This window comes from Thamnophis elegans, unplaced genomic scaffold (genome assembly GCF_009769535.1).
Source record: "Thamnophis elegans isolate rThaEle1 unplaced genomic scaffold, rThaEle1.pri scaffold_76_arrow_ctg1, whole genome shotgun sequence".
In the NCBI taxonomy this organism is placed as follows: Eukaryota; Metazoa; Chordata; class Lepidosauria; order Squamata; family Colubridae; genus Thamnophis; species Thamnophis elegans.
In genome coordinates, this window is record NW_022473906.1 from 303,197 (window position 1) to 317,650 (window position 14,454).

Below are 14,454 nucleotides of genomic sequence, written 5' to 3' on the forward strand. Positions count from 1 at the left end.
CACATTTCCGCCAGAGGCGGCAGCCACAGCTGCACGCCTGCGCAGCGTCTCTCTCTCCCCCCTCCACCTCTCTCTTTATGGAAAGCAACAAAGCCGGAGAACTCGCGATAACTGAAAGGTGAGGCCTCGCGCTGCCCGGTTGCCTCCGTAAGTTTGCTCCCTCCCCTTCACGTCTGGGCCGGTTGGAGTCTGCGCAGTGGAGCTCGTGGGCGGAGCTGCCGACTGGCTTGGCAAGGCCGAGGCGTGGCTCTCGTTTCGGCCGGATCGGAATCCAGAAGCGGCCGTCTTGTTAGCTGCCTCAGCCGGGTGTCTCCAGCTACTTCTCTTGCTCCAGTCGCGGCGGCTTTGACGGCCTTCCAAGTCAGCCTATCTTTGGCGTTCAGTCACTGTTACGACCCGCTGGCTTCCCCATCTCGTTGCTCTGTTTCCCCCCCCCCCCCGCCGTTTATTTCAGTTTACCTTAAGCTCTTCTCTCGCGGTGGCCTCCTTTTCAGCTATCTTGTCAACTGCCTGTTGTCCATCTCACCAGATGCCTCAGTTCCCCAGAGGAGAGAGAGAGAGGCGCCCTCGTGGATATCCTGCGGACTAGCGCCTTTGCCCTGTGGCATTTCAAACGACTTATCCTCCCAAGTCAGTTCCTTGCAGCCTGGTGCCTGCCCTCCGGTTGTGTTAGACTTCATCTCCTATTAGTAGTAGGTACTTTGATACCACCAAGGGTACACCGTGGTCTGTGTATTTGAAGGTCCAAATTGTGGGGGGGGGGGGGGGCGCTTAGATTCAAGTCCAGCCCAAGACTTTTGTTAGCTTGTCCCAAACCAAAACTCAACCCAATTTATTTCAAGGGGGTTATTTTGAGAATCGAGACAGAAAATAAGAATATGCATGCTCCTCTGAGCTGTGGATTGGATTTATTACATTTATATGCCGCCCTTTTCCCCCGAAGGGGACTCAGGGCGGCTCACAATTCAGTCAGGGAAGGGGGTACAGACAGGGGGATAAAAAGACGAACATAACAATACAAAATTTAAAAACACACAACAACCAGCTGTGGAAACATAGGTGTAAACAATTGGTGATGGGTCTTCCTTTTTAAAAAATTCCCCTGTAGCCTAAGAATGAAAACAAAGGTAACTCTTTAACTTCAGAAACAATGGAGATGGGTTTGGTTTGGTTGCTTTACAACAGTGGTTCTCAACCTGTGGACCGGGACCCCTTTGGGGGTCCGAACGGCCCTTTCACAGGGGTCGCCTAAGACTATTGGAAAACACATTTTCAAAAATAATACAGAAAACAAAATAATGTTTATGTTTGGGGGTCAACTGTATTAAAGGATCACAGCATTAGGAAGGTTGAGACCCACTGCTTTAGAAGATTAACATATTTATCACTCAAGTCTTCCATGTACTGTAATCCACTTTGTGACTGGAATGCTAATCCACTTAGTAAATATTTGAAAATCTTTTAAAATATTGTACTACAAATCTTTTTTCCAAAACTGATGAGCTTTCTGGAAACTTTTAGTTTGATTTGCAAGAATCCTTTAATGCCATAATTTGTAGTGAAACTAGATTGTGCAGGATTGTTGGTTTTTTAATAAAATTCCAGGGTCTATTAAAAAAAACACCTTAGTTTTTAGAAGCAAACTATGCTGTAACTATCAGTGTTTCTCTCTAAAACACCAACTTAATGTTTAGCAATAAACCTCAAGTATCCTTTCGCTCTAGTTCGCTGCCTGTCACTGAGGTAAGGTTTAAACTTGGGAAATGCACTTTCTTCATGCATCCCATTATTTTATTTATTGCAAAGAAGTAAAAATGAAGTTACCATATTTTTTTCTGAAACCTGAAAGCGTCTAAAGTATCCCTTTAGTGACAACTACAACATATGCTTCTATGCTTCTTATTTTTGCATTATTAAAGTGTGAATTGCATTGTCTGTGTAGCCAAAACAGTATCACATACCCCCCAAAATGTATCTGATGACTTATCATAATTGAAGTGTGCAGAAAATGAAACCCACTGTGCAGGAAAAAGAAATAGCAGAAGTGGAAAGGAGGGAAGAATCTGGCTTTAATTTTGCTGCTTATCCCTGTTTCCCATCATGGTTTAGAATCACAACTACATCAGACTTGTGTCTTATTTTTTTTAGAAATCCTGAACACTGCCCTGTGTTCCAGTTCATGCACAGTCAAAACTGCATTCACCCTGCACATAAAGGACTATGAATATTACTTGGGTGGGTAGACTTCAAGGTCTTTAAAATATTGCAAACTAACACTGGAAGCAGAACTGATCTAGCCAATGAGAGGAAGGTTGGACAGGTTGGGAAAGAGGCAAAAAAGGAAGCGGAATTAATTATTTGGAAAGGAATGTGACTGAATGTAACACCAAACAGAATTTTGTACTGCAACATTTTCTTGTTGAATATACTGATGGTAAAACACTTTATTTGGTGACATACTTTAATTTGTCTTTATTTTAGAATGAGGCATGGCTGAGGATCCTCAGAGAAATTTCCGATCCGTGTACTATGAAAAAGTAGGATTTCGTGGTGTTGAAGAAAAAAAATCATTAGAAATTCTTTTGAAAGATGATCGGTTGGGTATGTGCAATATACTATGTAGTATAATGTTTATAGTTGCTAAGGGTGTGTTTTGAATTTGGGCAGAATTACCGTATTTTTTGGAGTATAAGAAACACCTTCCCCCCCTAAAAGAGCATGGAAATGTTGGTGCGCCTTATACACCGAATACAGCCATTTTTGTTCTCCCGAAGCCCCGCCCCCATCTCATTTTTTGTGGCAAACTGGCCATTTTTCGCAGAAACGGGGGATTTTTCCCCCCTTCCTTCAGCCCCCAGCAGCATTTTCCAGGCTTCAGCAGGGCTGGGGCAAGGCAAAATTTCCCCCGTTTTTACAAAAAATAGGCAAAAAACGGCATGTTTTTCACAAAAATGGAGGCTTGTTTGCCTTCCCTCAGCCCCCAGCAGCTTCAACAGGGCTGGGACAAGGCAAAAATGCCCCTGTTTTTGCCTTGCCCAGCCCTGCTGAAGCCTACAGAATGCTACTGGGGGCTGAGAGAAGGCAAAAACTTTTTTTTCCTTCCTTACTTCTTCAAAATCTTGGTGCATCTTATACACTGGTGTGTCTTATAGTCCGAAAAATACAGTACCTTTTTTGTCTTTCTGAATTACTCTCTGGATTCTGAATTTCTTTGACAACTGAATATCCATTTTCACCAAAACCCGAAATGTTATTATAGCAAGATAGAAACGAGGGATGAGAAATATGTTTTTTCTCTCCTCCATTTTCAGCCTGTGAAAATATTCCATCTTAAGTATTTTATAGAAGCAAATCGTTTTAAATCTGTCTTCTGCTGGAAGTAAGAATGGTAGATGAGGATAAGTCACCTTTTGATTGGACTGCTGTAATATGCTCTACATGGGGCTGCCGTTGAGAATTTGGAAGCTTTAGTTGGTCCAGAATGATGTCCTTGTATCAGAACAACATAGTTGGAAGGGATCTTGGAGGTCTTCTCATCCATCCCCCCTACCCAAGCAGGAGACCCTAAAGCATTCTGGATAAATGGCTGTCCAGTGTCCTAAAAACCTCCAGTGATGGATCACCCATAATTTTTGAAGGCAAGCTGTTCCACTGGTTAATTGTTTTCACTGTCAAGAAATTTCTCCTTAGTTCTAGGTTGATTCTCCCCTTGATTAGTTTCCATCCATTGTTTCTTATCCTGCCTTCTGGTCTCAAAGGTGGATTTATTTTAAAGGCAATTGGACTTTCTGATTTTTCTTGTTTGCTTCTCATACAAGAAGCTTCTTCAATTCTAACTAATAGGGGATGGGGGGTGGAAGGGATCCATACTTTCTGCAACTAGGCAGTTATTAATATTCTGGTTTTGGAAACTCATCTGTGTCCTCAGAGTCACCTGAATCAGAATGCAAGTGAGTGTGGAACCATCTTGGGACTGCTGAAAGGACTGCATTGTAAACAGGAGATAAGTAGTGTCAGCAGAGGGGAATATTCTCTGAGGACCCTTTTGTTCTAGTGCCAGGGTTCCAGTGTGAGTATTGATTAGAGCTGCCTCATAACATTGTTAAACAATGTTTTTGTATCTTTATTTACAGATATTGAGAAGCTTTGCACATTTAGTCAAAGGTTCCCTCTCCCATCCATGTACCGGATGTTGGTATGGAAGGTGCTTCTAGGTATGGAAATTGATGAAGACCAAAGGCTTCCTTATAAATAACAAGGGTGGCTTTGCTGATCTGCTTGCAGTTCTGCTCCCCGATAAAACCTTGCAATAGATGCCTTAGCAGGTGCACCCATTAAAATATATTAAGAAGTGGCACTGAGCAATATAATTGGCTATTGTAACACATAAAAGTCAAATTTCTAATAGTTTGCATTATGTCTCTGAGTACCTTTGGTATTTAAGAAAGAATTTTTATTTTTTTCCACCCTGAAAGTATTTTAACAATTGCTCTATTCTAGATTTGTTAAGGTGAGTCTGGGAAAAATAATTGAAATTTTCAGAAAGCTGCTATTAAGCAAAATAGGCAGTTGTGGTTTTTAATCAGCTTCTCAATCCTGGCTTCTTTCAAATATGTTGGAACTGTACATTTCAGTTTCTCAACCACATCTGTATCTGGGATGGGGAAGACTAGTCTCCCTGTTTTGTTTCCTAAAAATAAATACATGGTTAAAAATGATCAGTAACTTTGTTAATAAATGGGAGGCTTGGACTATGCTTGAAGTTTTCTGTATAAAAGCTCTATTGTGTAATTAATCCTAAATCAATCATATCTAAGTCCCTTTGCATATATGTACATATATTTACAGGGAGTTCTCACGTTCATTAAAAAAAAAGTACACGACTGAGGCTTGCTTTTCTGCTCATTCCTCCGGTACACTGTCTTTAGCAAGGAAATTGTCCTTGCAGCTTGTTAGCAGAGACATTAGAAAACATTAAGCTGTGCTGTGACCCATTGGGTCATCCTTCGAGAGAAGGGTAATGCAGTCTGATGAGACCAGAATGAATAATGAAATTCTAGGTTGACCATCTTTTTTTATCCTAATGCTGCACAGTCCTGTAATATTCTAAGAAGAGTGTACATGGAAAAATAATTCTAATAATTCTAATAATTCTTCAAGGGGCTGCCCTTGAAGAGTGTTCGAAGACTCCAATTAGTCCAGAATGCAGCCGCGCGAGCGATCGTGGGTGCACCAAGGTACACCCACGTTACACCTATCCTCCGCGAGCTGCACTGGCTACCTATTAGTCTCCGAATCCGCTTCAAGGTGCTGGTCGCTACCTATAAAGCCCTACATGGCATCGGACCTGGGTACCTGAGAGACCGCCTCCTGCCGATTACCTCTCTCAGACCAATTAGATCGCACAGGTTGGGTCTCCTCCGGATTCCATCTGCCAGCCAATGTCGGCTGGCGACTCCCCGGGAGAGAGCCTTCTCTGTTGCAGCTCCGGCCCTCTGGAATGAGCTCCCTGTTGAGATCCGGATCCTTACTACCCTCCCGGCCTTCCGCAAAGCCACCAAGTCCTGGCTGTTCCAGCAGGCTGGGGGGAGCTGAGAAGCATCTACCTCCATAGAAATTGTGAATGTTGGTTTTGTTTTTAATATGTTGTCTTTGTCTTGTTCCCCCCTTTCCCTTGTCTTTTGTAAGCCGCCCGGAGTCCTCCGGGAGTGGGCGGCATACAAGACAAATAAATAATAATAATAATAATAATAATGGCAAATGAACTTCAGTAGTAAGTCAATATTTACTTAACCTAAAAAGATAAACAGAAGGACTATGGGTGTGGAAAAAAAAACAGTGGGAGCAGAAGTGACTTCTGACTACCTGCCAATTTCCCCCACTAACTTGGCTGCTCACATGTTTACAATTGGGATTGTGGGGATGCTTCAGTGCCTGCAACTTTGCAAACACAGCTGGTCTGAACATTGTGGAATTTCAATTCCACAGGAATAATGGGTCCCAGATTTTGCATTCCGAACGTATTTTAGGTACCTTGATTCAAAAATAGTTGCGATATAATGCATAGTTTGAGCTAGCTTGAGAATAGAAACAAATGTAGAAGCACAACGAGAATTTTAGTACTATATGGCTAGCAAAGTAGTGTTTGCAGTTACAGTGCCAAAGCATTTCTTAGGAACAAATGCTAGATCTTTTTTTTTAATTTGATCTGAGAATAATTGTTATGAAGATGAATGTTTCACCCTTAGAACAAGTAGAACTTAATCTAAATCTCTCCTCTTTTTCTTTAAAGGAATTCTCCCACCTCACCATGACTCTCATGCATTTGTGATGAAATACAGAAAGGAGCAATATGGGGATGTATATCGTGCCCTTCAAGTAATTCGCTTTATCACAGATTCTACTCCACAGGTTGAAGTATTCCTCCGGATATATCAGTTGGAATCAGGAAAGCTACCTCAGAACTCAACTTTTCCTTTGGTCAGTGAAGATTACTTTTTCTTTTAATAAGATTTTTACACACAAACCCAGATTTTTTTTCTGACTGAGATTAAATGCCGTGGCTGCTCAAAACATGTTGGTATTTGCAGTAATGTGACAGCATCATCTATGTATAGCAGTATAGATTCAGTATTGTTAGTCAATGTGAGGGAATGAAACTTTCGCTTAGGGCAGGGATGGGGAACTGGGCCCTTGTGGACTTCAACTCCTGAGTATGGCTGGCTCAGGAATTCTGGGAGTTGAAGTCCACAAGTCATAAAAGGGCCCATCGTTCCCCACCCCTGGCTTAGGGCATTTCCTGTTGGGTTGATAAAATGAAAAAGAAATATACCCTTGTTTAAGCCCTTTGTTGGCCCCTATATTTGAAACTGCGTTTATAGCCGATTACCTCTCTCAGACCAATTAGATCGCACAGGTTGGGTCTCCTCCGGATTCCATCTGCCAGCCAATGTCGGCTGCCGACTCCCCGGGGGAGAGCCTTCTCTGTTGCAGCTCCGGCCCTCTGGAATGAGCTCCCTGTTGAGATTCGGATCCTTACTACCCTCCCGGCCTTCCGCAAAGCCACCAAGTCCTGGCTGTTCCAGCAGGCTGGGGAGAGCTGAGAAGCATCTACCTCCATAGAAATTGTGAATGTTGGTTTTGTTTTTAATATGTTGTCTTTGTCTTGTTCCCCCCTTTCCCTTGTCTTTTGTGAGCCGCCCGGAGTCCTCCGGGAGTGGGCGGCATACAAGACAAATAAATAAATAAATAAATAAATAAATAAATAAATAAATAAATATAGTCTATCTTACCCTCAAATTGGTATTTTTACACAGTGTGTAATGGGCTGATAACAGGTTGTCTTGAAGTTGGCAATTGGGACTGGAATTTTTGACGCTAAGTGATAAGGTCATAAAGGACAACATCCTGTGACCGCACCACAAATCCTGCACTTCTGGTTGCTGCTGTTAAGGGAATCCCACTGTGTCGTTCAGTGCAAAGCCACATGGTTGCCATTTGCAACCTTGTCAAAGCTGCTTCACTTAATAACCAAGAAAGAAACCACTCAACTCCATTTTGCAGAATTAAGAGTCCTTTTACTGATTATAAGTAAATAGAAGCTAAGCAAAGCTGGATCTGAGCAAAAGCGCGCGAAAGCATTAGATATCATTGCATGACCTATTCCCCTCCCCTTGGTAACCCCAGTCCATAGTCCAATCCAATATCACCACAGCTGTCAGGTGGAAGACATCTTCAAAAAGCATCATCAGGTTGGTATGCCGGACAGTTGGCCTTGGCAGGAAACTCCCCTCCTTGGCCACATGCGCAGTAGATGCTAAGAACAACTCCCAAATAACAGTCCTCCCTCCCCGTTTCAATGGCAGCCGAAAAGCAAGCAGCAAAACAGAGGCTGACAAACCTCCTGCTAGCTTCCTTGTTGACTTTGCTTGTTGAAAGTTGGAAGTGAAGGTTAAAAATTGCATGACGGTATTATGCTGCAGTGTCGTAATTGTAATCCAATCACCAACATAAATACAGGGACACTCCAAACGTCAGAATTAAGTATCTCTCTTTCAGAATAGTCGTAAGTTCAGATGGTTATTGAAGGTAAATGAGGGCCACTTGAAATCATCTATCAATCACAGTTTTATTTTTAACTTATAATAACCGGTCTTTAGGACCCAGATACAACGTGTTCCTCTTCCATAATGTCTTTTAAACACAGTCTTATCTATAGATGCAGAGGGTCTTAAGCTTACCTTCTGGATCTGTTGTTCAAAAATGCCTTTCAAAATGTCCATGTTTAGAGAACCAGTTTGGTGTCGTGGTTAAGGAATCAGGCTAGAAACCAGGAGACTGTAAATTCTAGTCCCGCTTTAGGCACAAAATCAACTAGGTGACCTTAGGCCAGTCACTGTCTTTCAGCCCTAGGACAGAGGCAGTGGCAAATCATTTCTGAAAAACTTTGCCAAACAAACAGCAGGAACTTAACCCAGGCTGTCTCTGAAAATTGGGCGTGATGGAACAAAAGAAAACAAGCCTTTGTATTTGAAACCTCTTTCATTAAACATGAAAGACAACTCTTCCTGTGCTATAAAACCTGTCCATCCAAAGGATCCTAGTAACTGAAAGCAGTTAACAAGCAATTTCTGAAAGGGATTAGGAAATGATATCAGCCAACCTAGTGTCCTTTTGAAGGTGCTGGCCAAGGTTTAAGCAAAATATGACTATGTCCTCTTTTCCCAGCAATTTCAAATCCACTGATGTCATATCCTCACTCCATAATTGTCTGGAGCAATTGTGAGTGATCGCAAGTCCTCTCCTTGTTCGGAGAGCCAGCCCTTCTGCTGAGGTCATCAGCTCCACTTCTAGTGAACTCGTTTTCCGTTCACCATTCCTTCTCAGAAGTCCCGTAGCTTTGCGGATTTAGAAAGTTTTGGGTAGCATCCTCCGTACACATTTGTACCAAACACATTTGCTTATTAGTGGGAACCTGATTGCAATTTTTTAACTGAATGCATGAATGTCTTTCTCTGATTCTCTGCCATGTCCTCTTTGTTTTCTAGCAACCCGAAGATGAGATATTCCTTGCTATTGCGAAAGCAATGGAAGAAATGGTGGAAGACAATGTTGATTGCTACTGGCTAGTCAGTAGTTTTGTGAACCAGTTAAACAATAGGTACAAGGAGTCATTACCACAGCTGGTAAGAAAATAAGTGTGATCTCTGCGGAACTGCACATATGAGCGAACGTCCAATATAGAAATAGGATGGCAGGTAGAGGTAAGTCCTTGACTTAGGACTACAATTGAGCCCCAAATTTTTGTTGCTCAGTGAGGACAGTTGTTAAGTGGGTTTTACGCCATTTTACAACTTTCCTTGCCACAGTTGTGAAGTGAATCACTGCAGTTGTTAAGTTAGTAATACAATTATTAAGTGAATCTGGATTCCCCGTTTGACGTTGCTTGTCAAAAGGTTGCAAAGGAAGATCGCATGATCCCCAGGACACTTCAGCTATCATAAATATGAGTCAGTTGCCAAGCACCTGATTTTTGATCACATGTCCATGAGGATGTTGCATTTGGTCATAAATGTAGAAATTAGTCACGTCACTTTTTTATTGCTCTTGTAACTTTGGTTACTAAATGAATTATTGCGGACTGCCTGTATATAATTGATAATATATATCATACTTACTGTTAGAGATAAGGAAAATATATGTTTAAAATTACATGCAAATGTTTGGGAGAAGCAAAGATAATTACAATGATCTAAGGTAGTTTCTGGCTATGGGCTGTTGGTTTAAATAATTTCACATGAGATATCAATGGGAACATTAAAAAATTAGCATGATTGACTCCCGCTGTTTGCTTGTCTTGTAGGGTTTATATTCCCCCTCTAAAAAACAACAGCAATTGCCTAGGATCAACACTTTCTAGTGTTATGTTGGCCATTTCTAATATTTGTTGTGGATTTATGTAGCTGTAAAACATGGGTGCATATATTTACATTGAATTTGTGCGTATACAAACTCTATAATAGACTCCATTATCCATCGATACCACGTTATTTTGCATTTGTTATAAAAAGTGGATTCGGGATTGTGGTAAAAGAAGATAATTTCCATAATAAGTCCAATCCACTTTTCTGTATTTTTTGACACTTGCTTCTGGCAAGGTATCTTTTTTATTTTTTTATTTTCAGTTTGTCGAACACGTACAAGATAACAAGTATAAGTATAAACATGGACATGAACAAGAAAATGAGTACAAATAAATGGGGACAGTAGGACAGGGATGGTAGGCACGCTGGTGCGCTTATGCACACACCCCATTTATGGTACTCTTAGGAATGGGGTGAGGTCCACGGTAGACAATTTAAGGTTGAAGCTGTGGGGGTTAAAGGATGTAACAACGGAGTCAGGTAGAGCATTCCAGGCATTGACCACTGTTGCTGAAGTCGCACTTTCTGCAATCAAGTTTGGAGCGGTTTACCTTGAGTTTGCATCTATTGTTTGCCTGTATATTATTGAGGTTGAAGCTGAAGTAGTCGTTGACAGGTAGGACGTTGTAGCAGATAATTTTGTGTACTGTGCTTAGGTCAGACCATAGGCGGTGTAGTTCCAGGTTGTCCAAGCCCAAAAGTTTGAACCTGGTGGCGTAAGGGATTCTATCATTAAAAATATACATCATGGTTTTGAAGAAGACCGAAGAATTGTGGTCTAGATTGGAGAAAATACGCTGTGATAAAGTAGGAGATAGTTTGTTTGCCCTTGGCTTTGGGTGTATGTGTGATCTCCTCCAGTGACACTTGAAACACTAGTGGGAGATTGGAAATATGCTGATTATTTCAGACAAGATGAATCATGTAAGAGAGGATAACTGAAAAAATGTTCCAATCTGAGAGCAAGCACTTTTATTTTAATTATGTATACTGTATGTGTTCTGACTCACCCTTGTCCCACACCAACACACACTCCGAGCCAAAGATAAGTTACGGCATTTAATTAACAGATAGACAGGTCCTTGGCAACAACAGACAAGCTTGGACAGCAATCCAGCCTGCCAAGCTCACAATAATGTTCTCCGACATTAGTTCCTGCGTTGACTTCTGCAAAAGGGGCGAGTGCACAAGCAGTCCTTTTATAGTCTGGAGAGGAGCCTAATGACCACCAGCTGAGTGCAATTACCTCCTGTAATTGCATAATTGTTCCTGACACCTATTAGCTCTTCGGTGCCGGGCATCCAGGAACAATCGCTGCTGATTTCAGGATCATACTCCCTTGTCTCCTCTCCACTGGTCCAAGGCTCAGGTGCCTCCTGGTGGCCAACCAGCCTCTCTGCGCCCTGCTCGGAGTTGGAACCCTGTCCAGGGTCCTCCACATCCTCCAGAGCCGACTCATAGGGCCCCTCGCTGTCGGAGTCTGGTGGCAGCTCCAACGGCTCCTGCTGGGCCACAACATGTATGTATATATAATTAAAATAAAAGGGCTTGCTCTGAGATTGGAACATTCTCAGTATGTATGTATACACACACACACACACACACGCACACACACACACACACACACCTCTCTTACTGATTAGCTTCTATCAGTTTTTGTTGATGATTTATGTTACAATTCATTATCTTGAGAGTTGCTGACAAAACCAAGAGGCTGCAAAGAGTGATAGAAGAGATTGGGTGTGTCACAATATATGATGATTTATTGTCATAAGTGATCCAGCTTCCTGCTGGGCTTCACGTGCCCCATGTTACCTTTTGCACAAACATCTGCTAGGAGTAGATTGCAAACATTCATATTCAGTTTTGATTAACTGCATTATATTGTTGTACCTGAACTTTAAAAATGTGCTAACCTTTACTTGGTTTGGAGGTTAGTTATTTCAAGTAAACCACGGTGATTTAAAGCAATTTCCCTTCGGAATCAATTCCAGGGATTGAGAATTGGAGGCACTGTTTTCCAGTTTTCTTCCTTTACACAATTATATCTTTCAGTCCCAGACTGGCAGAGTGAAGCTATCAAAGTTCGGCCCCAGGGACTGATGGCTATGCAGGCCGGGATGGGGATGGAACATCAAGTACCAAGTGGCTATGGTTGTAGTAACCATAGTAGTAAAAGGTAGTAACAGTGGTCAGGAAGGCCTTTAGACAGCTTCACTTGGTGCAACAGCTGCATCCTTTCCTCGTTTAGGAGGCCCTTCAAACTTGATCACTCATGCTCTAGTCCAGGGGCGTCAAACTCACATCATCACAGCAGCATCATGTGACGTGTCGGGGCTCCCCCCCCCCTTCGCTAAACTGGGCATGGGTGTGGCCAGGGATGCATCTGGCCCATGGGCCAGGAATTTGACAGCTCTGCTCTAGTCACTCACACCTTGTCTATTGCAAAGCAGCATATGTAGAGATGCCTTTGACAAACGCTTGGAAGTTTCATCTGGTTCAAAATCCAGCCACAAAGCATCACTGCTCTCTGTGCATTAATTACATGCCTAGTTCTGGATGTAATTCAAGGTGCTGATTATGACCTTGAAAACCTGATACTCAACTTAGGACCACAATTGATGCCCAAATTTCTGTTGCTAAGCAAGATAGTTGTTAAGTGAATTTTACCATATTTTACAATCTTTCTTGCCACTGTTGTTAAGTGAATAGATATACTTGTTAAGTTAGTAAGATGGTTGTTAAGTGAATCTGGCTTTCCCGTTATTTGACAGGAGGTTGCAAAATGTGATCACGTGATCCTAGGACGATGCAACCGTCATAAATACATGCCAGTTACCAAATGTCCAAATTTTGATCAGGTGACCATAAGGGAGTCTTACATTCATGAAATGTACCCTGGAAGACCTGATTTTGAGGGGGTGGGGAGAGTGTTATTCTTAAAATGTGACCAGTAATTTTGAAGATGTTGGATACAGTCCTGTATGCATGCAAATTGCATGTGTGAAGCAGAACCACTGGAAAAAAATCCAATGGATTAGCAGACAGAAACTGGTGCCATGATAAAAATGTCATAATGTGCTTCTTTTGCCATGTGATTCCTTTTTTTTTTTTTTACAAAACTGGTTCTGTAAAGGAATTCTCAAATGATTTTGGAAATATATTGTTATGCATATTTCTGACCTGGAAGAATGATCATGCATGATGTCATTTGCTTCATATATCACACTAAATTGAATTTGATGGTTTTCTTGCCACAACTATCTATGAACAAGGAAAGTTTTTAATCTGATTTTAGCATATTTCATTAATTCTTTTTATACTTATGCTACTGCAGCCAAAACTTCTGGAACAAATCCTGAGCCTTGAGGACAACCGGCTTCTTGCATATCTGAAGTCGTGTTCAGCAATGGGCCAGCTTCCTTATAATCTTTGGTTTAGAAAGTGTTTTGCTGGATGCCTACCTGAATCAAGTTTACAAAGGCAAGTTTCTCTCCCTTCCACCTCTCCTACACTGGAAAACCTAAGTCCCTGTAGTCTCCAGTGGAGAATATGTCCATGAATCACATAGACATGATGTTTTGACAGTCAATTATATTACCAGCATTCTGAAAAATGACAATTTGTCAGCTTTTCTAGGAGTTGTTCAGCTTTCCTAGGGCTTCACCAAATTTTAATTACAAAGGCAATATAATGATAATGTAAATTGTATATTGTAAAATTAGCAATTTTATGACGGTCTCGTTGAATTTTCTAGGGTTTGGGACAAGGTTATTAGCGGTTCTTGCAAAATCCTTGTCTTTGTTGCTGTTGAGATCTTATTAACCTTTAAAATGAAGTTGATGGCCTTGACTAGTGCTGAAATTGAACAGTTGTTGGAAAATGTAAGTATTTCATACATTCCAGCTTCTTAGAAAACAGTGCTTTAATCAAATTCAATAGTATTTTGAAGACACATTCAAACACATTCAAGACTGCACTGTAAAATACCTCTGTATTTCAAGCTATGTTTTTATCTTTCATAGATACCTCAAGATAATACTGATGCAATTGTGAGCAAGGCTATTGAACTGTGGCACAAACATTGTGGAACCCCTGCTCATTCAGTTTGAAATTACCTGCATTTGTTTTTGCTTTATCTCTGTTTCCTTCTCCGAAATATATAATTAATTTAAATATTGTGGGTACAGTGGTTGTAATTGTGATGTGTCACTCCTGTTGCAGAGAGTTGAAATCTATAATATGACAACTCCTAGCAGTCAAGTCCCAGTCAACATTGTGAATGGTGAAGGATTCCGAAAGTTGTAGTTCATCAACATTTGGAAAGTCACAGATTTCCTGTCAGAAATATTTGTTATCACATACTTTTTAGGAAGAGGCTAACTGGGAGAAGAAAAATGTCAAGCAAAGATAAATAAATGCTGCTCTTTTTCTCTACTTCTTTTATTTTGATCAAAGCATTATGAAAGGAAGGTTTTGATCAACTTAATATAGTGTTCATTCATTCTCACCTCACTGGTGGCACAGTAGT

General features: G+C 41.3%; 1 protein-coding gene across 4 annotated transcripts; it reads left to right on the forward strand.

Annotated features, from left to right (window-relative positions):
- Positions 1-222: 222 nt before the first annotated feature.
- On the forward strand, positions 223-14,099 carry LOC116523641 (TBC1 domain family member 7-like). Of its 4 annotated transcripts, none has more exons than XM_032238770.1 (9): positions 223-696; positions 2,149-2,235; positions 2,482-2,601; positions 4,134-4,214; positions 6,293-6,480; positions 9,048-9,185; positions 13,261-13,406; positions 13,681-13,807; positions 13,949-14,099. In XM_032238770.1, the coding sequence occupies exons 3-9, from the start codon at positions 2,490-2,492 to the stop codon at positions 14,033-14,035; spliced, it is 879 nt and encodes a 292-aa protein (XP_032094661.1). In that variant the 5' UTR covers positions 223-696; positions 2,149-2,235; positions 2,482-2,489; the 3' UTR covers positions 14,036-14,099. The 4 variants fall into 4 exon arrangements, with proteins under 4 accessions (XP_032094661.1, XP_032094660.1, XP_032094659.1 ...); XM_032238769.1 differs by having other exon boundaries at positions 223-692; XM_032238768.1 differs by lacking the exon at positions 2,149-2,235.
- Positions 14,100-14,454: the final 355 nt, after the last annotated feature.